General features: G+C 35.4%; 1 protein-coding gene across 1 annotated transcript in view; it reads right to left on the bottom strand.

The window, feature by feature from the left end:
* The window catches only part of SENP6 (SUMO specific peptidase 6), a 92,872-nt gene that overhangs the window by 11,567 nt on the left and 58,254 nt on the right, over window positions 1–23,051 (bottom strand). Inside the window, 4 exon segments of the mRNA XM_044676118.1 lie at window positions 363–595; window positions 7,785–8,076; window positions 10,743–10,888; window positions 13,132–13,202. Coding sequence (XP_044532053.1) covers window positions 363–595; window positions 7,785–8,076; window positions 10,743–10,888; window positions 13,132–13,202 — 742 coding nt within the window.

Here is a 23,051-nt window from a genome sequence, read left to right as displayed (position 1 = left end):
ATATAGTGTGTGCTAAGTACTATATTAAGCCTGCAGAAGATATTTTAAGATAATACATGTTCCTTAACTTCAAGAAGCTTAATCTACTCTTCATATCCATTTGTGAAAATGGATAGGTGTGGGGTAACTAGGTAGCACAGTAGATATAAAACCAGGTCTGGAGTCTTGAAGAACTGGGTTCAAATTTAGTCTCAGACATATCCTAGCTATGTGACCCGAGTTACTTAATCCCAACTTCCTCAGAATCAGTACTTTTGTACTGACTCTAAGACAGAAAGGTGAGGGTCAAAAGAATAGGGAGGGGAGAAGGAAGGAAGGAAATGGATGGATGAAGCTTTAGGAATATAAGAATTAAAGGATACCTGATCTTTCATTCTTGCTTTTCTTGGTATTGTGACCACCAGATCTGATTCTGTTGCAGTGCTTCTCATTCTATGTTCTATTCCACAGCTATTCTCTTTTAGTGCAGCTTCTACTTTTCCTGTAGAGGGTGCTGGAGAAGATCGTGCTGAATCTGCTGGCCTAGGTGATATACTTTCTCTTCTACTACTATTCCCATTGTCAATGTCATCCTCGTCATCACTGGACAAAATTACTAAAAAAGAAATTGGTGCTTGAGATATTTTGATTTCAAATTTTATTTTAAAAACATAAACATGACTATGATAGCTGGGAAATACCCTGGACAATATCCACCAACCCTCTGAATGACTAAATAGTTAAATTTAGGAGCAACTAAAGCAGGGAGAGAGTAGTGCTATTTTCTTTTCTTTTCTTTTTCTTAAACCCTTACATTTTGTCTTACATTTAACTTTAAGACAGAAGAATGGCAAAGACTAGGCAATTAAGAGTTAAGTGACTTGCCCAGGGTCACACAGCTTAGAAATGTCCGAGGCCAGAATTGAACCCAGGTCCTCCTGACTCTAGACTTCTGTGACATTTTCTAAAAGAGGAAAAGGTGGAACTATGCACAAAGGGCTTAAAAGAATGCATACCCTTTGACTCAGCCATACCACTGCTGAGTTTGTACTCCAAAGAGATAATAAGGAAAAAGACTTGTACAAAAATATTTATAGTTGTGCCCTTTGTGGTGGCAAAAAATTGAAAAATGAGGGGTGTCCATCAATTGGGGGAATAGCTGAATAAATTATGATATTGTGCTGAAAGGAATAATGAATTGGAGGAATTCTATGTGAACTGGAATGACCTCCAGGAACTGATACAGAGCAAAAGGAACAGAACCAGGAGAACTCTGTACACAGAGACTGATACATATGGCACAATTGAATGACCCAGGACAATCCAGAGGAACTTATGAGAAAGAACACTATCCACATCCAGAGAAAGAACTGTGGAAATTGAAATGTAGAAGAAAAACATATGATCAATCACATAGCTTGATATGGATATGATTAGGGTTTGGAAATAAGTTTTGAACAATGATACATATATAACACAGTGGAACAGCTTGTTGGCTTGGGGGGAAGGGGGGAGGGAGAATCATGAATCATGTAACCACGGAAAAATATTCTAAATTTAAAAAGGGAAAAAATAAAGTACTTTACAACCTAAAAAAAATGCACATGTTGAAAATCTTCTGACTTTTATTGGGAGTGGAAAAGAAATCATCTTTTATCATTTGTCACATACAACTACTTCTTTGAATCACGACTCAAAATAAAATAGCCATTCAAATCTCAAAAAAAGAAAAGATAAAATCTATTTCTAACCTCCTCTCTCCAATTATAATACAAATGAAAATATAGACCAAATTATAAGCAATTATCACAGGAGAAATGTTATTGAGGAAAAAAACCCTATTTAGCTAAAGAGGAATACACAATAAAGGGATCTCCAAGTAATCCTGTACATAGTAAACTGTTGACAAATAGTACTAATTTATTTTGTGAAATACTCCTTACCATCTCCTTTGGAAAATAAAAAAAGTCTCACATTTGAATGATATTTTATGGGATAACTCTTTAAATCTGATTAAATCAGATGTTCTGTCTTCCACAGAGGAAAGAGACTCTCCTTGAAACTGAAACAGTCTACTTCAGGTCATGGGTATATAAATCCAATTTAACTTCATATTTATTTATTAAGCTCATGGGCTAAGCTCTAGAAATAAAATTTCTTTAAAAGCCCTGTTACTCAGAGACTTTAGGGGGGAAAGGGAGATATATGAGGCATATCCAGATAAAATGTGTAAGCTCACAGAGGAAAGGGATTATCTTCACTTTTGTATTTTTCATATCACTAAGACTTAGTAAACATTAAATAAATGTTTTATTATTTCATTCATAAAGCTGCATTTTAAAACCCTATACAATTTAAACCCAACCTACCTTTCCAGGCTCTTTGGACATTATTTCCTGCCTCCCATCATGTGATGTAGTGAAACTAGCTTTCCTTATGTTCCTGATAGAGGGATACCTGACCATCCATCCCAATATTTTTACATGGGCCACCCTCATGCCTAGGATATATTGCCTCCTTACCTTTGGCTCAGTTTCCTTCCTACTTTATAGATGCAGCTCAAACACCATCTCTGCCATGAAATCTTTCCTGCCTCCCCAGTTGTTAATGCCTTTCCCTTTCTAAAACACCTTGTATTTAATTGATTTGAATGTATTTGTATATTATTTGTTTACTTGGGCTATAGATTTATATAAATGTTGTTTCCATACAACACTATAAGCTATTTTATTCTTTGTACTCATATCCCCTAGCAATTAGTAGTTGCTTAATAATGTTTTTTTGTTTTCAATTTTTAGACAACAACAATGTGGGAATTTGTTTTAAGTATGTGTGTTAAAATGTATGTCTACCTTTTTAAATTTTTTAATGAGGTATGGGAATAGAAAGAGGTAGGAAAGAAAGAAAAAATCTTAATTCAGATAATTTTTTGAAAAGAAGGATATATATAAGAAATGGCGTTAAGGCTGAAGTTTTTTAAGGAATTGGAAAATTTAAGAGATGATTTTAAATTTAAGAGATGGGGAAGAAATAGATTTTAGGAAAGGGACATGGCTAATACAAGTTACAGTGACAGAAAGCATGTCAAATTCAAGGTAAAGTTTGGCAGGAGCAAAAACTACATAAAGAGAAATAAGCATAGGAAGAAAGGCTGAAGTCAGATTGTGGAGAGCTTTAATACCAGGTAAATGAATGAAACATTTATTAAATATTAAATCTTAAAGTAATAAGGATGCAAATATAGAAGTGAAGATAGTGCCTGACCCTTCAAAGTGCTTATAAGACAAGATAAGTAGGGGTCAGATGGTCATGGAGGGATATATTGATTTAGAAAATTACAGAGATGGCTGACCCACCCTTTCTAGGAACAATGATTTGATCACAACTCTAGACTTAGAGAAGGGGTAGAAGACCTTGCTGGGTAGAAGAATGCCATGCTGGCTGAAGGGTTATATTTTACCCTAGAGGCAACACAAAGCCTTTGGATATTTTTAAGAAGGGAAAGAAAAGGTTAGGAATATTAATTTGACAGTTGTGAGGATATATTGGAGAGGTTAGATAAGAAAAAGAATAGATACTACTGTAATAGACTAAGCTAAAAGTATATAATAATACTTGAATTAGTATGGCTATGAGCAGAAAGATACATATGGGAGAAGATGTAGCAAAGTAAGAAACAATTACACTTGCAACTTGTGTGCCTGTGTGCCTGAATGATAGAATGATGGTAGTACTCTCAACAGAAAGAAGCTAGGACAGGCAGTTTGGGAAGTGAGAATGAGAGAAGACTATCAAGTTACATTTCTGACATGCAGGATTTAAGATGCGAACAGGACATCCAGAGAAAGATAGATGTCCAGAGGCCAGTCCAGAACTGACAACACAGAAAAGAAATTAATGCCTGATTCTATGGATATTTTGAGTACTTGTATAGAGAAGATAACTAAATCCATGCAAACTAAAGATCTTTGAGAGAAATCATAGAATGAGTTGAGATTCTAGGACTGACCAAGTGCAGGTTACTTATCCTTCATAGACAGCAATACAGACAAGGATCCAACTTCAGAGACTGAGAATGACCACTCAGAGAACAATGCAACAAGTGCTAAAATAGAAATTACCTATGAAAAGAGAATTGTTAACACTGACAAAAACCTACAAAAAGGTCAAGGATGAAGAAAAAAAAATTACCAGATTTAGCTATTTGTCAAGAAATAAAAATCACCACTGGTGATACAGTCAAATGGTGGGTTTAGAAGTAACATACAAAGGACTGAAATATGAGTGGGAGAAAAAAGGAAATTAATTCTTTCTAGGAGACTGATGGCAAAAGGAAAATATCTTGAGATGTCAGGTTGTCAAGTTTGTTCTTAGGAGAGGAGAGAGACCTGGGAATATAGGCATAAGGAAGGAGCTGGTAGAAAAGGATTGAAGAGTGAAGTAACATGTCTGGAAAAGATGAGAAGCAAGGACATCTATAAAGCGGTTAGCCTAGGCAAAGAGGCCCATCTCTGCCAAAAATTAAGAGGAAAAGAACAAAAAATAGAGGATGGTAGAGGATGTTTTAGAAAGGGAAGAGAGCTCAAGCTAATTAATCAACAAATATTTAAAGTATCTCTTATATTGAGGTTCTTGGGATATAAAAACTGTCCTTAAGAAAGTTAACATTATGCTGTCTGGTACATGTTCCAAGACCAATAGTTAGAGTCAAAATACAGATCCAATTTTGGAGATGGAGAGTGGTCCTTAGAAGGAGGGAGAAGGGATGGGGAATAGATAGGAAAACAACAGGGAAATAATAAAGGTTTCTTAAAGGAGGTAGCACTTGATGATAGGAGCTAGGGATTCTAAGACAAGAAGTAAGGAGGAAAAATACTCCAGGAATGGGGGAAGGCATGTACAAAGAAAGGCACAGAAATGAGAGATGAAATACTGTGCAAAAAACAAGTAGGCTGTTAAGTTTGGAGTGGATAGGCTGGATCAAGACTATAAAGTGATTTAAATGCCAAACAAAGGAATTTGTGTGTTTCGTTGTACTTATGATATTAATAATTAATGTCCAAATACTCCAAGTATTATAATTTTATAAAGTTATTTAGAATAACAAGCAAAAGGAAAAACAGCAAACCTCAGTAAAGAAAAAGCCACTTCCCTGACTGCACATGGGAGAGTAGAGAGTGAGAGGTAGGAGATACAGAACTATATAAACAATAACATGAAGATGCACCTAAACAAAAAGGGGAAAGGAATTTTGGGACAAGGAAAGAATTCTGGGAGATAAAGTCCAAGGTACTAAATTCTCTAACTATAGATACTGCAGTGAGGAGTCACAAAAGTTTCTTGAGTAGGCCAGTAGCACAGTAAGATCTGTACCTCAGGAATATCAATATAGAGCTATATGAAGAAGAGGGAAACAAGCCCTAGGAAGAGAGGTCAAGTATGTGACTATTGAAATAGTGCAGTGGAGCTGATAAAAAGTTTAGACTGGGACAACTGTAGTATGAATAGAAATAAGGGGAACACATTTTGATGTGACATAACTGAAAAAATTTGGCAAACGGAACAGAAATGAGATAAGATCAAAGGATGACTGAGTTTTGAAATCCAAATGACTGGAAGAAAAATTACACAGAAGTTAGGAAGAAAAGGAATTTAAGAAAAAAGAGTTCTCTTTTGGATAGGTAGATTTTGAGGTATGTTTGAGATACTCAGATGAAGATGTCTGGCAGGTACTGGAGACATCAGACTGGAGCTTGGGAAAAGAGGTGAAGGTTGGATATATAGATTTTTGAGCTGTACCATCAAGGTGAAGAATCATTAAGACTAGTGAATAGGTGAGAAATTACCATGTAGAGTGTCCAGAATGCACACAAGCATCTAACAAAGATAATGAAAGGAAGCCTGTAAGGAGGTAAAGAATGAGATCTAAGGCCATTACATTTGGCAATAAAGAGATTATTGGGACTTTAGAGAGAATAATCTCAATGGAGTAGTGGCACAAAAAGCAAAATGAAAAAAGAGATATATATATTTTTCTCTCATCTTCCTCAGTAAAATAGGAGACAAGGTTATCTGGAGTTTAAGGAGACTAGAGGTTGGAAACAAGTGCTCAAGTATGATATGGTTAATCAGAGGGAAAAAAAGGAAGTCTAATCATTTGATTTGGGGGCTAAGGAAGGGGGGAGGAGACTCTCTACAGCAGCAGAATCAACAAAAGATGAGGTGAAACTTTTCTAGCCCAAGACAATATAGAAGGTGGAGAGAGCAATCAAGCAGTTGGAATCCAGACAAACCAACATTGAGGGGAACAGTGTTCAGACAACTAGAGAGGGGGGGTGGCAGCAGAGAGAATGAAATCTTAATTCAATTTAGCAAAGGCAGAGTTGGACCAAAATAGCTACAAGCTAACCCACAGCATATCCACCCATATATACCCATCCTTCACAGAGGATCTAAGCTACCCGTACTGTGTACTAGATAGGTCCTAATTATAAGAGGCCAGTGCTCTCAAGAAAAGAGCTAATCATAAGTCCAGGGGGCTAATGATGAAACAAGCTTCCTATCTCATGATAAAGAGAATTCTGAGCACAGAATGTGATCTAAGTATCCCTCTATAAGACACAGCCAATATGAACATTTATCTGAATTGATTGTACATGTTTGTAATGGTGTTTATTTTTATTAAGTTGGGGGTGGGAGATGGGTGGGATTAAAAGGTAGGTTGTGACTGACAGCAAAATGAAATATAGGGGCAGCTGGGTAGCTCAGTGGATTGAGAGTCAGGCCTAGAGACGGGAGGTCCTAGGTTCAAATCCTGCCTCAGACACTTCCCAGCTGTGTGACCCTGGGCAAGTCACTTGACCCCCATTGCCCACCCTTACCACTCTTCCACCAAGGAACCAATACACAGAAGTTAAGGGTTAAAAAAAAAAAATGAAATATAATTTTAAAAATATGTGAAAGGGACTTTCAGAAAAGTTTGTGAATCATTACTACCTTTATGTAAAACAACTATGATTTTTAAAAATAATGACAAAAATGGCTATACATTTTCACCTAGAGATTTAATTCTGGGAATAGAGTCCAAGAGATTTAATAACAAAAAGAAAAGCTGCATATAAAAAATATTCCTAATAATATTTTTATGGTAGCAAAGAATTAGAAACAAAGTAGATACCTACCAACTACAGAATGTCTGAACAAATTATGGTATATGACTGTAATAGAATGTTACTGTTTTAAGAAAAACTAAGATGAACATGGAGCAACATGGGCAGATGCATATGAATTAATTCTGAGTAAAATAAGCAAAACAGTGAAAACAAAGTAAACAGAACACAATAAAGAAAGTGAAACAGAGCTAAGAAATTACAAAAATCAAGCTTCCTCCTAAAGAAGAGATATGAGAAGAAAGTGTCTGTTAATGTATGCAGGGAGGAATACTGCATTGTATTGTCAGACATTTTCAATATATTTATTCTGCTAAATTAATATTTCTTTCTCTTATATTCTTTGTTTATAAGGGAGATTGATCTCTGGATAGGAGAAAGGGAAAATACTGGTAAAATATGATTTAAAAAATAAAATATATTAGAATGGTTTATTAAGAAAAACAGCTAACTTTCCAATTAAACAAGCAGCCTTTTATCACTTGCCATATCCTCCTTTACATAAATTGAAAAAGGACAAAAGTCCTCAAAAAACCAAACCATTTTAAGATGTCAGGGAATATCCTAAGAAGTGATTGTTTATTTAAGAATAGGGTTTCAAAATAAGAAGATAATACAAAATAAAAACATACTTACTTGGATCATTTAGATCAGATGGTTTTGTATTCCGTTTTCTTAAGTTTGTAATTTGGGGTATTTTTGCACCAGGTAAAATGATTTTTCCGTTTGACTGTAGAAAATTCTGTCCAACATAATCATGACTCACAATAATATCAACTGGAACCTTTCCCAAAGTATTGCCATAAAATTTTTTGGCATTTAGTCCAGTGTTTTGAGACTTTTGTCCTCCTGAATTATGATGAATGGATGTTCGTGATAAAGGTACTGCTGCTTCATTTAATGCTTGCCTACAATTTCTTTGTAAATCCTTAGAAAAAGTAACCCCGCAGTTTTGGCATTTGGTCTGATTTTTTCTTTCTTTCCCGCACTGTGGACAATATTCAGTTTGTGCAGAAACCTAAAATTCCCAATGAAACAGGGGGGGAAAAAAAAGATGTCTCCATCAACAGCAAAACCCTGAAAACATCTCAAAAATAATGCCCCATTTACTTTTACTATCAGTATACCAACTAAGAATCTAGTAAATAAGAAAAAAAGAAAAAGGAGAGAGTCATAATGCTAAAGATTATCTATTGGGGGTTGAAAGTCACTGTTGGTGTAGTTAAGTAAATGGAGAGAAAGGTCAGAGTCAGGAAGACCAAGCTGTTCAAAGTCTCACCTCTGATAAATATTGGTTGCATGACTCTAGGCATGTACCCTTAACCTTTCAGTGCCTTATGGCACAGCAGGCGCTGAGATGCATTAGAAGTTATTCAACTTGACATCCCTATCTCAATGAAATTAAAAATCTAGTTAAGTGAGAAAAAACTGGGATAGGTTGGAGGTTGTTCCATAATGCTTATTGGTTGAAACTTCTTGAATGTCCCTTATAACAAACAGCCTGATAAAAGTTGCTTTGCTCTCTTCAGAATAATGTTTTGAAATGCACAAAATACATACCAACACAAAGGAAATCAATTATACCATAATACAATGATCAAAATACATTAAAAAAAAAAAAGAAAGAAAAGGTCGGAGACTACCTGAAATATAACTATGGACTCCTTGGGTTCTAAAGACCAAAATTAAGAATGACTTATCTAGTGCAAAAGAAGGAGAGGCCCACAAAATCTCTCTATGGGATTAAAATCCATAGAAATTGCTAGGGTATCTCTTCTCAGCATAAAGGTACAAAAAGCAAGCCAATATTTTTCCATTTAAACAAATACAACAAATTCACTGTAATTATCCTTAGCAAAGAAGTTACCATTTGGTACATATAGATTTAATCAAGACAAGCTAGATGGACTACCCCAATCTTATCTCTAAGGGAAAATAATTTGTTATGAAATATGATGAAAAAACTCTGAGGAGACCATGATTCTAGACAGGAGAGGAAACTCAGAGCTATTGTATCATGTTGGGCAAAAATGTCATTTACCATAAGAATATGGTAACTGAGTGGCAGCGAAAAGTTCCTAAACCATAAGGTTTTTTTTTGTTTGTTTTGTTTTTTAAACCCTTGTACTTTGGTGTATTGTCTCATAGGTGGAAGAGTGGTAAGGGTGGGCAATGGAGGTCAAGTGACTTGCCCAGGGTCACACAGCTGGGAAGTGGCTGAGGCTGGGTTTGAACCTAGGACCTCCTGTCTCTAGGCCTGACTCTCACTCCACTGAGCTACCCAGCTGCCCACCATAAGGTTTTAAAAGATCTTCAATAAACAAGCTAGTAAATAGCTAGATAGTTGTTTTTGAGAGAATATATTTCCTAGGAATCCAAATATAAAGCTAACTTTTATATATAGTGAATACTCCCAATATTAAAATAAAAATTTCTTGGAATAGTGTAGCTAGCATACCACTTTTGGAGCTGGACTTAACTGTTTTCTCTTTTTACAAACCAGAAAGAAATTAAATATGTCGTATAAGATGATAAATAACATTAATAGTGCAGTCTCACAATTTGGTATACCTAACACTGTTTTTATCCATTCAAAGATGGAAAAATATAAGGCAATCAGGATATTATGCCAGCAGACAGTTTAGGACATAACTTTTGGAAAAGTAATGTGGATCTCTTCAAGTTTAGCAGGGCGGGGGGGAGCAGGGAGGCAAGCTGGGTAGCTCAGTGGACTGAGAGCCAGGCCTAGAGATGGGAGGTCCTAGGTTCAAATCTGACCTCAGATACTTCCCAGCTGTGTGACCCTGGGCAAGTCACTTGACCTCCATTGCCTACCCTCCTTTACCACTCTTCTGCCTTGAAGCCAATACACAGTATTGACTCCAAGAGGGAAGGTAAGGATTTAAAAAAAAAAAAATGTATTTTTCAATTGACAAGCATTAAAATGGAATCAAAGGACACAGATTACCAAAAATAAATTTTGTGCCTTGACTGCATTAAACACTTTGTAGATCAGTTATCGGAATCATTTTTATTTTTCAGTGCTAAAATATAATAAACATGTACTATTTTCTATTAAACACCAATGGTGTGCTATCTAATTATTAAATAGCATTAATTCCAGAAATAATTAGACTTTCTTAATTCAAACAATACTTCAAATCACATGGGAAATTATGAGTTAAGTTAATGTGATTCAACAATAATCTTTATTCAAAGGGTATATAGAGGATGGTACCTCAGAAGAAATGTATAGGTAGTAACTGACATAGGGGGCTTATTTTAATTGGGAGGAGCCAGGCTTATGAGTTTATCAATGTGGAGGTCTCCTACAATGTGTACAAATTCCTTTCTAGATAAGCTTTAGAGAATTAATTATGGGGAACTGAAAGGTTAAGCTGACTTACCATGATTACATAGAATGTGTCAGAGGAAGGACTTTTAACATAACACTAGTTAGAATTCTCTCTTAAGAGCTTATCCATTTGTAAGAATCTAAATGGGATTTGTTTCAAATATGCCAACATAAAACATAGACCCAAATTAAATGCTAAAAGAAGTTTCAATAATAAGTACTTAAATTTTCTAACCCACCTCTAAGTGGGTTAAACTTTTTTTTGAAGCAGGAGACAGCTGGAAGTCAGACTGATATGAATTGCAGTGACGTTTTGGTTGTACCTTCCTCTTGATTTCAGACTCTGACTCTGATTCAGACTCTTCTGTTTTCTCTATTATGCTTTCTAAAGGAAGATAAGAACAGAAATTCTTTTTTACACTTTATCAGATATGAATTCAGAGAATAAAAATATTAATTATTTTAAAATGTCTCTCAAGTTAAATATTATTAGATTAGTGTCTGTTAGAAGATGACATCTCAAGTTATTAAAGTGCAGAACGGCTGGCCTTCATTTCGTTTCACATATTTACATTATGTTATCCTCATTCTCTCATCAGGTTTTCCTCATTTAGTCAATATCATGAGGATTCTACTACTCTCTTCTGCTCCTCTAATGTTGAAGGGCATAGTAAAGTACCATTTTGCACTCCAGCCTCCACCTTCAACTTGGGACTTATTTCTCCCCTGGGGCTCTAGGCTTTTAATTTTTGAGCATTCACCCATGGCTTCTCTGCTGTGACCAAACATGTGCCCCATTTATCCTTTCCAATTTGAGTGCTAAACTACCACTGAAGGCTTGGCATTTCTCAAAAGGATGTGTGTCAATCATTTGCTCTATGATTATAGCTTGCCATCTCTCTCTCTAATGTCCTTATCCAAAATGCTTCTCTCTGAACACCATTTTCCCATATGCATTGTGATCTCTTTTAGGCACTATATGGAGTATATTATCCTATTCTACATCTCTTCAGTGAGTTCTTAGGAATATCATTGTACACTGAATCTGTGATTTTTAGAACTTGAATTGAATTATATTTAATATTCCTTTAGAGGTTTCCGTATAAAAGACATGAAAAAAAACAAACGTTGTACCCAAGAATTAAAATAGCAACTTTCTTGAAACTATAACGAATGACTTATTCCCAAGGGATTCTATTCTATGTTAATATCTTTAAAAAGAGGAAAGTTGGAAATGATTGTTTGGTAAGTAGAAAGGGAAGAGTTGGGGGGAAAAAGTCTGTTGTAACATCAAAGTTTTAAAATCACCATGAGAGTGGGTGGGTGGGAATCTAATTTAAAACTACTCCCCCAAAAATGGACTATCATGAGACCCTTTTTCTTTACTTTTCAGTAAATACTTTCTTAAAGTCAAAATATGAGGCCTCATCATGGTACAGATTCTACCTAGATTTCCAAGTTTATACACCATCAGAGCAAAAGCTCTAATAGTTCTCAGGAATAATTGAAGTTTAGAGTTATATTATTACCAGGAAGCAGATAACTTTAGCAATAGCAACTGATGAGGGCAACTAGGTAGCTCAGTGGATTGAGAGCCAGACCTAGAGACTGGAGGTCCCAGGTTCTAATCTGGCCTAAGATACTTCCTTGCTGTGTGACCCTGAGCAAGTCACTTCACCCCATTGCCTAGCTCTTACCACACTTCTGCCTTGGAATCAATTCATCAGTATTGATTCTAAGGTGGAAGATAAGGGCTTAAAAAAAGAAAAGAAACAGCAACTTATGAAAACATTATTAAAGTAGAAAGGCACTATAATCTTCATCAATGAAGGGAGATATACATTATGATGGATCATTTTAGATATTGTACTACTTGTAAATACTAACAATAATAATCATTTATATACTACCTATTATATGTCAGGCCTTGTGCTAAGCACTTGACAAATATCATCTCATTTGATACTTAACAGTTTTGAGGGAACTATGACAAATAGGTTAAGTAATTTGCCTAAAGGCACACAACTAGTGTCTGAGGCCACATCTGAACTAACTCTTAGGCAGAGCATTTAGTGCACTGTATCATATACCTGCCACCAGATTAAAGTTTTAAAAAAATGAAGTATAGCAACACAACTCTAAAACATTCACTAGCATTTGATTTCCCACATATGATTAAGCAACTGGTATAGCAGGTATCATCTTATATTGTGATTCCTTATTTACAAATATATTTTAAAATAAAAATACCTAAATATTAAAATCTCACTAAAAAAACTTTCTCAAAGGTTTGCTTCTTTTAGGGAAATAAATGCTTGTGCAAGGCAGCTAGTTAGCTTGATGGATAGAAAGCCAGACCTAGAAATGGAAGGTCCTGGGTTCAAATCTAATCCTAAACACTTCCTATCTATGTGACCCGTGGGCAAGCAACTAAACCCCAACTGGCGAGCTCTAACCACTCTTTTGCCTTAGAACTGATACTTATTATCGATTCTATGATGGAAAGTAAAGAGTTTTTTAAATCTCCTGCTAACATCTTCCATGTCTAGCTGCACAAAAGATGGATGACATACTATTTTAGTTTCTAGAAAGAAAGGGTGGGGTGGGGTGGGGAAGCCAACTACTTACCTATACTTTGGGGCCGTGGTAACCTAACGTGGTCAATTTCTATTTTCGGAACGTGAGGGGGGTATTCTTTCCTGGAAAAGAACAGATTACATTTTTCTTTTAGGCAGTAATTCCCCACCCTCCCGCCCACAAAAGGAGAGAAGAGAGGGGAGGAGAGGGGAGGAGAGGGGAGGAGAGGGGAGGAGAGGAGAGGGCAGGGCAGGACAGGACAGGACAGGACAGGACAGGACAGGACAGGACAGGACAGTAGAGAAGAAAGGAAGATAAATTAAGTGTATTTTTTAAGAGAAAATAAACATTCCTTCTTTGCCAAATGAGGAGATTAACATAAATGAAGCAGAGGCTTGTTTTTTTTAAATAAAACTTCAGAAATGCAAGTAATTTTTTCCCAAGTGGCTACATTGCAAAATTTCCCCCATTATCTTACTAATTATTGGAGAGCATATAGGGATTTGGCTTAAATGTTTTCAGATTATTTATAGAAATGAAATCATTGTTATTAGAAAGTATAGGACAAACCTTTAGCGTCTATTTTATACTTAAGGAATAAATTAATGAGACCATCAAGCCCAAAAGACACATAAAATCTGACAATAAAATTATTAAACTGTGGGATAAAGTATGACAACTAATTGAAAGGCAACTATGTATAATGGGCTTAAGTTTTATGTGCCACCTGAGCTGTTTGTGTATAGCATGTAAGAATAATCTATAGACATGGGTTAAATTAGAATAGAACTTAGAGGTGGAAAAAAAAGAGATTCCAAGTGTTGAAAAACATTTTAAATTCCTATTTACATTTTAAGAAGTCTGTTCAGATGTGACTATTCATTTAACTACTAAGAAAAATGTAAGAATTTTCTTCTCATTTCATATTCCTACATTAATGGATTACATTCCTACTTTACTGGCTTAATACTATGGCATGCATAGGGGGAAAAAGTTTCAAAGTCCTAGAGTCAAGAATAGAGATACATTTTACATTACTGTGATTCCAACCTATTTTACTGCCATACTATCAAGTGCAGCCCTCTCCCTTGCCTGAAATAGACTTTTAAGATGTTTTTTTCTGTAAACTCTATAGGCATCAGTAAATGCTTACTAAGCCTATTCTTGAAGATGTGGTACTTATTCATCCTCTCCAATACAGTTCAGCTTTTTTTTTCCCCAGCCCTTATATTCATGCTTCTCCCTTTAAAGCAGTGATTCCCAAAGTGGGTGCCACTGCCCCCTGGTGGGTGCTACAGTGACCCAGGGGAGCGGTGACGGCCATAGGTGCATTTGGGGGCAGTGAATAACTGTAAGAGGGCAGTGATAGTATGTGACAGGGGGTGCTAAGTAATATTTTTTTCTGGAAAGGGGGCGGTAGGCCAAAAAAGTTTGGGAACCACTGCCTTAAGAGGGTGAGCAGAACACCCTTTGTAAAACAAGTCTGGGCAGCTGACTTTAATGAAATCTCTTTGTTTTTTTTTGCAGAAAAAGCTATTTATTTAAGCATGATCAAAATTTCCAGGGAAAATAAAAGTTAAGACAAAATGGGACCTGGGTGTTAGGTGCAGAAAAATGATGGTTAAAAGAAAATTAAAAGAAAATTCAGGGCTTTGGAATACATTTAAGATGAATTTTGAACAACATGAAAATTTTATTTATATTTTTATGCTATAAATTGAATTTTATGATAAGCAGCATTACCATGGTGCCAGTTTAAAAATATACCAGATAGAACACAAAGGGAATCTAACATGACTGTAATAAAATCTACATACAGCAGCTCAATAATCTTTAATGAACATATATTTATAAAAATAATTATTTTAATTCTTTAAAAAGTATAGGCGCAATGCCATTCTTTATCAAAACTAGATGGAGGGGCAGCTGGGTAGCTCAGTGGATTGAGAGCCAGGCCTAGAGACGGGAGGTCCTGGGTTCAAACCCAGCCTCAGCCACTTCCCAGCTGTGTGACCCTGGGCAAGTCACTTGACCCCCATTGCCTACCCTTACCAATCTTGCACCTATAAGTCAATACACAGAAGTTAAGGGTTTAAAATTAAAAAAAAAAAAAAAAAAAAAAAAAAAAAAAAAACTAGATGGAACTATTAACAAAGACTTGGTTTACTTTCTTGTCTATTTAAAAAAAGTAATAAAACAGAATTTTTCCTTGTTATTTTAAAGGAAAGAAATACAGCGGGGAAAAAAACCCAAGTTTTAATTGTAAGTTAAAAATAAGTTCAGGATATGTAAGTTAGGGATGAGGGGATGTGTCAACTTTCAGGTTATCAAGTAATTTCTTCATTTTCTATTTCCTAATATATTAAAGCTATGAAATAGTAAATGTTTTGAATAAATACAGTAGAAAATATCAAAAAAGATCGTTTCCTTTTTTCCATGAGTTACTAAAAATAACCACCTGCTATTTATTAAGTATACAATGCAATAGCAATACTGAAAACCTTCCTATATCCCCAAGTTTCCCTTCTTCCTTACAATTGATTGATGCAATTCAATACATATTTAGGGGCTACTATGTGCCAGGTACTGTTGTAAAGGCTATCAAATATGGTTAAAAGGGTCAAAGTAATTATTTTTAAATGTGTTTTTTTAAGGTGAATCAGTCTTCCTATCTCCAATGATTTCCTTTTTTTTATTACCACTGTTATAGCCAATATCTGAAATTATCTTTCATCATCAAAATAATCCTTTTAATTGCTTGCTTTTTTTTTAATTTAAGTTGTTAAAACACTCATAAAAAAGATTATATTTTTACAACGAATTCACTGGGCCTAATCACCAAAAACTGAGTTATAAAAGGAGACAAGAGCAAATGTTCAAACATTTAAAGCCATTAAAAAATGATAGGTTAATATTTTTTAAATGGTAAAATGTTGATCCCACTCTCCTCATTCCATAACTCCATTACTGTTATTAAATCTAAAAGCAGGCTGCTCACTCTACCAATACAAAAAAGAAACAATTATTTTTTTAAAAAAATCTAACTATTAGTGAAGCATATAAAGTTGACACTTTTTCAGGAATATGAAAGATGTTAGTAAAAAAACAGAATTAAAATCACAAGACCAGGTGCTGGTTCTTGGCCTGTCAATAAATAATATACTCTTTTCAGTATCATTATCCCTTTAAAAACTTCTAAAATTTGGGGACAGCTACCTAGCTGGCTCAGTGGATTGAGAACCAGGCCTAGAGTTGGGAGGTCCTGGGTTCAAATTTGTATCCAGATACTTCCTAGTTGTGTGTCCCTGGGTAAGTTACTTAACCTCCATTGCCAACTCCTAACCATTCTTCTGCCTTAAGAGGGAGAGGTAGGAGAAAGGGAAGGGGGAGGAAGAAAGAAAGGAAAGAAGGAAGATCTAAAATTCTATGGTTTAAAAAACATCTAAACATTTAGTTTTGGAAGAATAGTTGAATTATCAATCTTCTCCCACTGGTTCCTCCCTTGTGGTTATTAGAAAGATCATTAGATTTGAAAACCTCCCCCCACCCTTTTTGTTAGGTAGTAAGATTTTGGTCCAAATCATAGCTCTACTGCTTATCCATATGAACTTCATCAAGTCACTTAACCTCTCTGTAAAATAAAGTGTATGAGTTGAGAGATCTCCAGAGTTGTATAGAACTCTTATGATCTCCTCCAGTCTTTATAAAAACAACCCTAACTACATCCTACTATACCTTGAAGTTATGGTCCTGAATTTCCTTCTTTCCTTTCTCAGTCCAACTCTTACCCACATAAATAGGAAAGTTGCCCCATGCCCCTTGTGTCCATTTTCTCCCTTCTCACTCTTCAATCCTTGGTAATCTAATTTGCCTACTAACAACCTTATCAATGTACTGAAATTGCTCTTTACAAAGTTACCAATGATGTCCCAATTGATAAATCTGAAGATCTTTCTTATCCTTTTCAACCTCTTAGGGGCAACTAACATAACTGACCATTATCCTTTTGGATAGTCTTTCCTTTAAGGGGCTTTGTGACACTGCTATCTCTTGGTTCTCCAATCAGTTTTATTGTTCCTTCTCAGTCTTTTTTGGGGAAGTTATACTGCGTAGGAATGAATGTATCCCAAAGACTCTATCACGGTCATTTTTCTTACCATAGTCTCTTTCACTTGGTGAGCTCACTGGTTACCACGGGTGCAATTATTATCTTTATGAAAATGATTCCTACACATCAACATATCTAGTCTTCATCTTGCTCCTGAGTTTCAGTTTCACACCACCAACTGCCTATTGGACATTTTGAACTGGATATGCCAAGAGACCTCAAATTTACCATGTTCAAAACAGTGCTCATCTTTTCACAAAACCTCAAATTCTTTTCTGACCTTCCCTATTTCCAACAAGCTCAAAACAATCCTTCCCAAGTTCTCAATCATAGCAACATCCTTTCCTCACTCTAGCTTATCACACATAATTAATCTGTTGTCAGGTCTTGTGAATTCTACCTCCACCATATCTCTCACATTTGTTCCTTTCTCTTATACGAACTAGGGGACAGCTGGGTAGCTCAGTGGATTGAGAGTCAGGCCTAGAGACAGAAGGTCCTAGGTTCAAATCCGGCCTCAGACACTTCCCAGCTGTGTGACCCTGGGCAAGTCACTTGACCTCCATTGCCCACCCTTACCACTCTTCCACCTACGAGCCAATACACAGAAGTTAAGGGTTAAAAAAAAAAAAAAAAAAAAAAAAAAAAAAAAAAAAAAAAAAAAAAAGATTAGAGTCTCTTATACAAACAGCTACAACCCAAGTTCAGGTGCTCATCACCTCTTGAAAAGGCTACTGTAATGGTATCCTAATTTTTTTCTCCTAACTTAAACTCACTCCATTTTAATTCATTCTCCACATAGCTGTCAAAGTGATTTCCCCCCAAAGTTTGGCATTTAGAGAGAATAACGTGTCCCCAAGCTACATTTCTGTCCTTCATATACTATTTTCCAGATGAATACACTTATTTTTCCTCATATACAGTAATAACACTCCATCTTCCAGTTTCTGTGCCTTTACATTTGCTGGTCTTCTTGCCTAAAATGCACCCTGCCTCCTCATCTTTATATTTAAGAATCTCTTGCTGCCTTAGAAATTTCAAACAAGTGACTCCTTTCTACATGAAACCTATTCTCCATCCCCCACTCCCCACATGAAGCCTATTCTGATCTCCTTTCCCCCTGATCCCCAACCTAGCTTTTAAAGCATGAAGATGGGTGCTTTTTACCTTCCCTAGGACTTTGTTTTTATTTTGTATATATATATATGAGTAAATATGTGTTGTCTGTCTGAATAGAATGTAAACTCTCTGATGGTAAGGATTGATTTATTTTTGTCTTTTGTATCACTAGTCCTAACATATGCCTAATAAATGCTTATTGAGCCCTGAAAAATATAAGATAGAGTGAAACTTCATTTCAAAGTGAACAGGTAACATAAAGACTAGAAAAAAAAAACATATCCAAGAGCTACTTCTTTTGATTTTTTTTATTTAGCACATAAAATTTTTTTTCAATAATTAGGTTTCTCATATATATATGTATATATGAGTCATGTCTTACGATCATTGTTGGAACACGTAGATGTATGTCTTATATTTATAAAAAGACAAAACCTAAGGTTTTTTCCTAGTTTCTGGCATAAATACTGATATCCTATACTAAATTTTATCAATGGCCACAACTAACTAAGGTTTTCTGACAGCCACAAAAAAAGCCATCAGAGAGTATGAGGATTCATAGCCCAAATGAAAAGCATTGCAAACTGAAAGAATTTAAATATACCATTGTTCTGTGTTAGCATTCATCAATATGGTGTAAATTTGTACTATTAGGTTGAAGGCAGTTCTGTTAAAGACAACCTTATATAAGAACAAAAGAGGCATTTGCCCTTCCTACCAGATTTTTGTCTGAAAGTGATCACATTAATTTTGGTCAACAATGACAGCATAAACATGAAAGACAAATTAACATCAACGTAGTGGTAAATTCTCCTATATGAATATATTAATCTTCTTTTCTTTATTAAGGATATGCAGCTTATTTGAATTCTTGCATCTTTTGGTGGCAATACAGTAAAATTTCAATTTCCTGGAAGCCTCAGTTCTCAAAAAATGAAGGGGAAAAAAACGTAAAGGTCAGAAAACCCGTTTGACTCCTGACTCCACTACTACCTTTGTGATACTAAGCAAGTCAATGTCTTCATCTCTATAAAGGAAGGATTGGATTAGATAAGCTCTAAGATACCTTTCAGTTTTTAAGTCTAGATCATAGAAATTTAGTTTGGAAAGTAGAATCTAAATATCCAGCCCTGACCTCCCCAAGTTCTATTTCTACATCATCTGTTGGATATATTCACTTGAGCATTCCATAGGCATCATAGACTCAACATATCCAGTACAAGATTCAATATTTTCTTCTCCTAAATCCAGGGGTCAGCAATGTATGGCTCTCGAGCCATATCTGGCTCTTTTGAGGGCCAGATATGGCTCTTTCTGCAGGAGCCATAAAGTCAATTTTTTTCAGGCGCTGTTACAGGAGCACGCACTGTGAGCACTGTACGGCTCTCACGAAATTACATTTTAAAAAATGTGGCGTTTATGGCTCTCATGGCCAAAAAGGTTGCCGACCCCTGCCTAAATCCATGGTTGCATCTTTTAGAACCATCTTCAATTCTTCCCTCCTCTTTGCTTTAATTAGTTGCTAGGTCTTACTGAGTCTACCTACATAATACTTGCTAATATCTATCATGTTTCTGGCCTTCATCACCAACTCATTTAAAATTGCCAAAGCATCTTCCTATTTTAAGAGTGGTCTTTGTCTCATCTCTCCTCTCCAAGTGAAACTCCATACAGTTGCCAAAATAATCTTAAAGATTATCTTCTCAACATTAATGTGACTATCCTGTGATTTTATTGAAAAATTTCTAACTAACAATTAACTAAGCAGTTAATCATATTCAGTTATCAAGTCCTATCAATTGTCCCTTTGCATCACCTCTTGTATGTTTCTTATTTTCAATTTCTATTCACTACACTAAAATGTAGGCCTTCATCTCTCAGACAAGGACTACCTGAGATTCTCAACCAGTCTAGTTTCCTTCACAATCAATCTACTTTACATGAGACCACTAACACTAGATTGCTCAAAAACTGCAGAGCCATTCTTCTCTACAACTAGTTCTCACCGCACCTACTTTGTCTTTCAACTTCTACTTAAAACTAATCTCATTTTCTAATACACAAGTTGAACATTCTCATTTGCACTCTTGTTTTGCCAACTACCTGAAAAATATCTGAAAACTCACTGCTTATGAGTTTTCACAAGTAGTGCAGGGAACATCATCAAATCTATATCCTTGAGACAATGAACAAATTAGCAATAGCTCCGCAGAAGAAGTTCTAGAATTGAGTGTACATACTTCAGGACCTGAATGTACCAAATTTGATGTCATCTACATTGTTTAATTAGGGCAAAACTATCCCTGTTAGTGAGTCAGTCAATATATATGGCTCATTTGACCTAGCTGATTTCAGATTCCATACCATGCATTACAGCTTCTCTAACCAGCTATATTCATTATTTCTCTTTCACTTGCAGCCCTGCCATGACCTTCTCTGAGACCATGTCTGAGTAACTTAATCTACTAAATCTCTGCAACTACTATCCTAGGACTGTATTGTTTTGAATAGTGAATTAGGCAGTACCCACAACTAGTTTACTACATCTAGCTAGTGCCAGATCTATCCAGCCCTCCTTATTTCATGTTCCACTTGGCTATTCGCCTTGGATATTTGTTTGCCATATGCTCCTATACACCCCCAGTCCACTTTCTACCTTTTGCTCTGGAAGCAGTAATCAACAAGACAACTTTTGCTTTTGTTGGTATCAACTGACTCCCTTATTTCTCAACTTACTAGTCCTGTGATTTCTCAATAAAAACTCCATTTCCTGATCAGAAATCCATTACATCCAATTAATAACCCTTCCAGAATGTAAGAAGACTTTGAAAGCAGTGACTGTCTTGATTTTCTACTTGTATCACCAGCCCTTAGTATAGTGCTTGGCACATAGTAAGTTGTTAACAAATATCATTCATTCATTCATTCATTCATTCATTCATTCATTCATTCATTCTCTCTATCCATAGAAAATTGACCCCAAATCAAATCCTACCTCCTTATACCAAGAAAATCTTAAAAAAATTTAGCACTTAAAAAAATTATATCCTTTTTACTCTTATATTTTTTGATATTGCTCATTTTGCTTATGATATTAACTCAGAAATATTCACTTTTGAAAGCCTACACAATAGAAGCAAGTTATAGGAAGCTGAAATCCCTACTCTGAGCACTAAGGTAAGTGTTAAGGGGTTTTTGTTTCACAATTAAAAAAACTGGAAATAGGGGCAGCTGGGTAGCTCAGTGGATTGAGAGTCAGGCCTAGAGATGGGAGGTCCTAGGTTAAAATTTGGCCTCAGACACTTCCCAGCTGTGTGACCTTGGGCAAGTCACTTGACCCCCATTGCCTACCCTTACCACTCTTCTAACTAGGAGCCAATACACAGAAGTTAAGAGTTTAAAATAAAATTAAAAAAAAATTTAAAACACTGGAAATAACTATTGAAGGAGTACCATCTTTTATGTAGATCTGAAGAAATTTGATGTAGGAGAAAAAGCATGAAGATGGTGGTAGAGATGTTTCTCAAGTGAACTCTGCACCATTTCTCAGTAGAAAGCCTTACAAATGGTAGCCAGGGTAGCCAGATTAAATAGTTTTGCTACCATTAGTTAAACAGAGCCTTGTGGGCTATTTGTGACCCTAATGACTATTTTTTGCTGGTACATACATGGCGTTTTGAAAGTCTTGAGGCATTCTGCATTTTGAGCTATGAATATCAACTTTTGGAACTAGTCCACAAACAAGTTTGAGTGTCTATACATGTTTTTCCTCAACTAGATTATAAACTACCCTGAAAATAGTTCTTTAAATTCCATTTCTAATATAAAACCCCATATGTAGTTAATAGGTACTAACATAACTAATCTCAAACGTTTTTAAAAATTCCCCCAAAAGAAATTCAATTTACTTTCATTTTTTGAGTAAATATTATAGCTACCATATAAAAGTATGAAAATCACTTGTTTCAAAGAAAGAGTTTAGATTTTTAATTTGGAACTAGTCCACAAACAAGTTTGAGTGTCTATACATGTTTTTCCTCAACTAGATTATAAACTACCCTGAAAATAGTTCTTTAAATTCCATTTCTAATATAAAACCCCATATGTAGTTAATAGGTACTAACTGATAACTAATCTCAAACGTTTTTAAAAATTCCCCCAAAAGAAATTCAATTTACTTTCATTTTTTGAGTAAATATTATAGCTACCATATAAAAGTATGAAAATCACTTGTTTCAAAGAAAGAGTTTAGATTTAACTGGAGGTAAAACAATTTTATTACTTGTGAGTTTTAGTTAGAATAGTGATTTTAAAAAAAAGCAATCTTTCCCCATCCATAAAATTCAAGTAACTACTTATCTCCTTCTTTCATCAAATCAAATACCATTTCATCTAATGCCTCATCCTGTTAAGAAAACCTAAATATCAGAATGACCTTCAAAAAAAGGTAGATGCTAAGCTCAATCCTTTAAAAGAAAAGTCTAATATTTTTTGAACAAGTAACAAAAAACTAATGATCAAGAAGCAGAATGTCATTCTTCAGCAATCATTAAAAAAAGGGGTGGGGGGGCAATTTGGAATCATGCTCAAAGGGCTATAAAAGAATGCCTTCCCTTTGATCCAGTCATACCATTGCTGGGTTTGTACCCCAAAGAGATCATAGATAAACAGACTTGTACGAAAATATTCATAGCTGCGCTTTTTGTGGTGGCAACAAATTGGAAAAGGAGGGTATGTCCTTCAA

This window comes from Gracilinanus agilis, chromosome 4, assembly GCF_016433145.1.
Source record: "Gracilinanus agilis isolate LMUSP501 chromosome 4, AgileGrace, whole genome shotgun sequence".
NCBI lineage: Eukaryota > Metazoa > Chordata > Mammalia > Didelphimorphia > Didelphidae > Gracilinanus > Gracilinanus agilis.
This window is presented reverse-complemented; position numbering and strand designations above follow the sequence as displayed.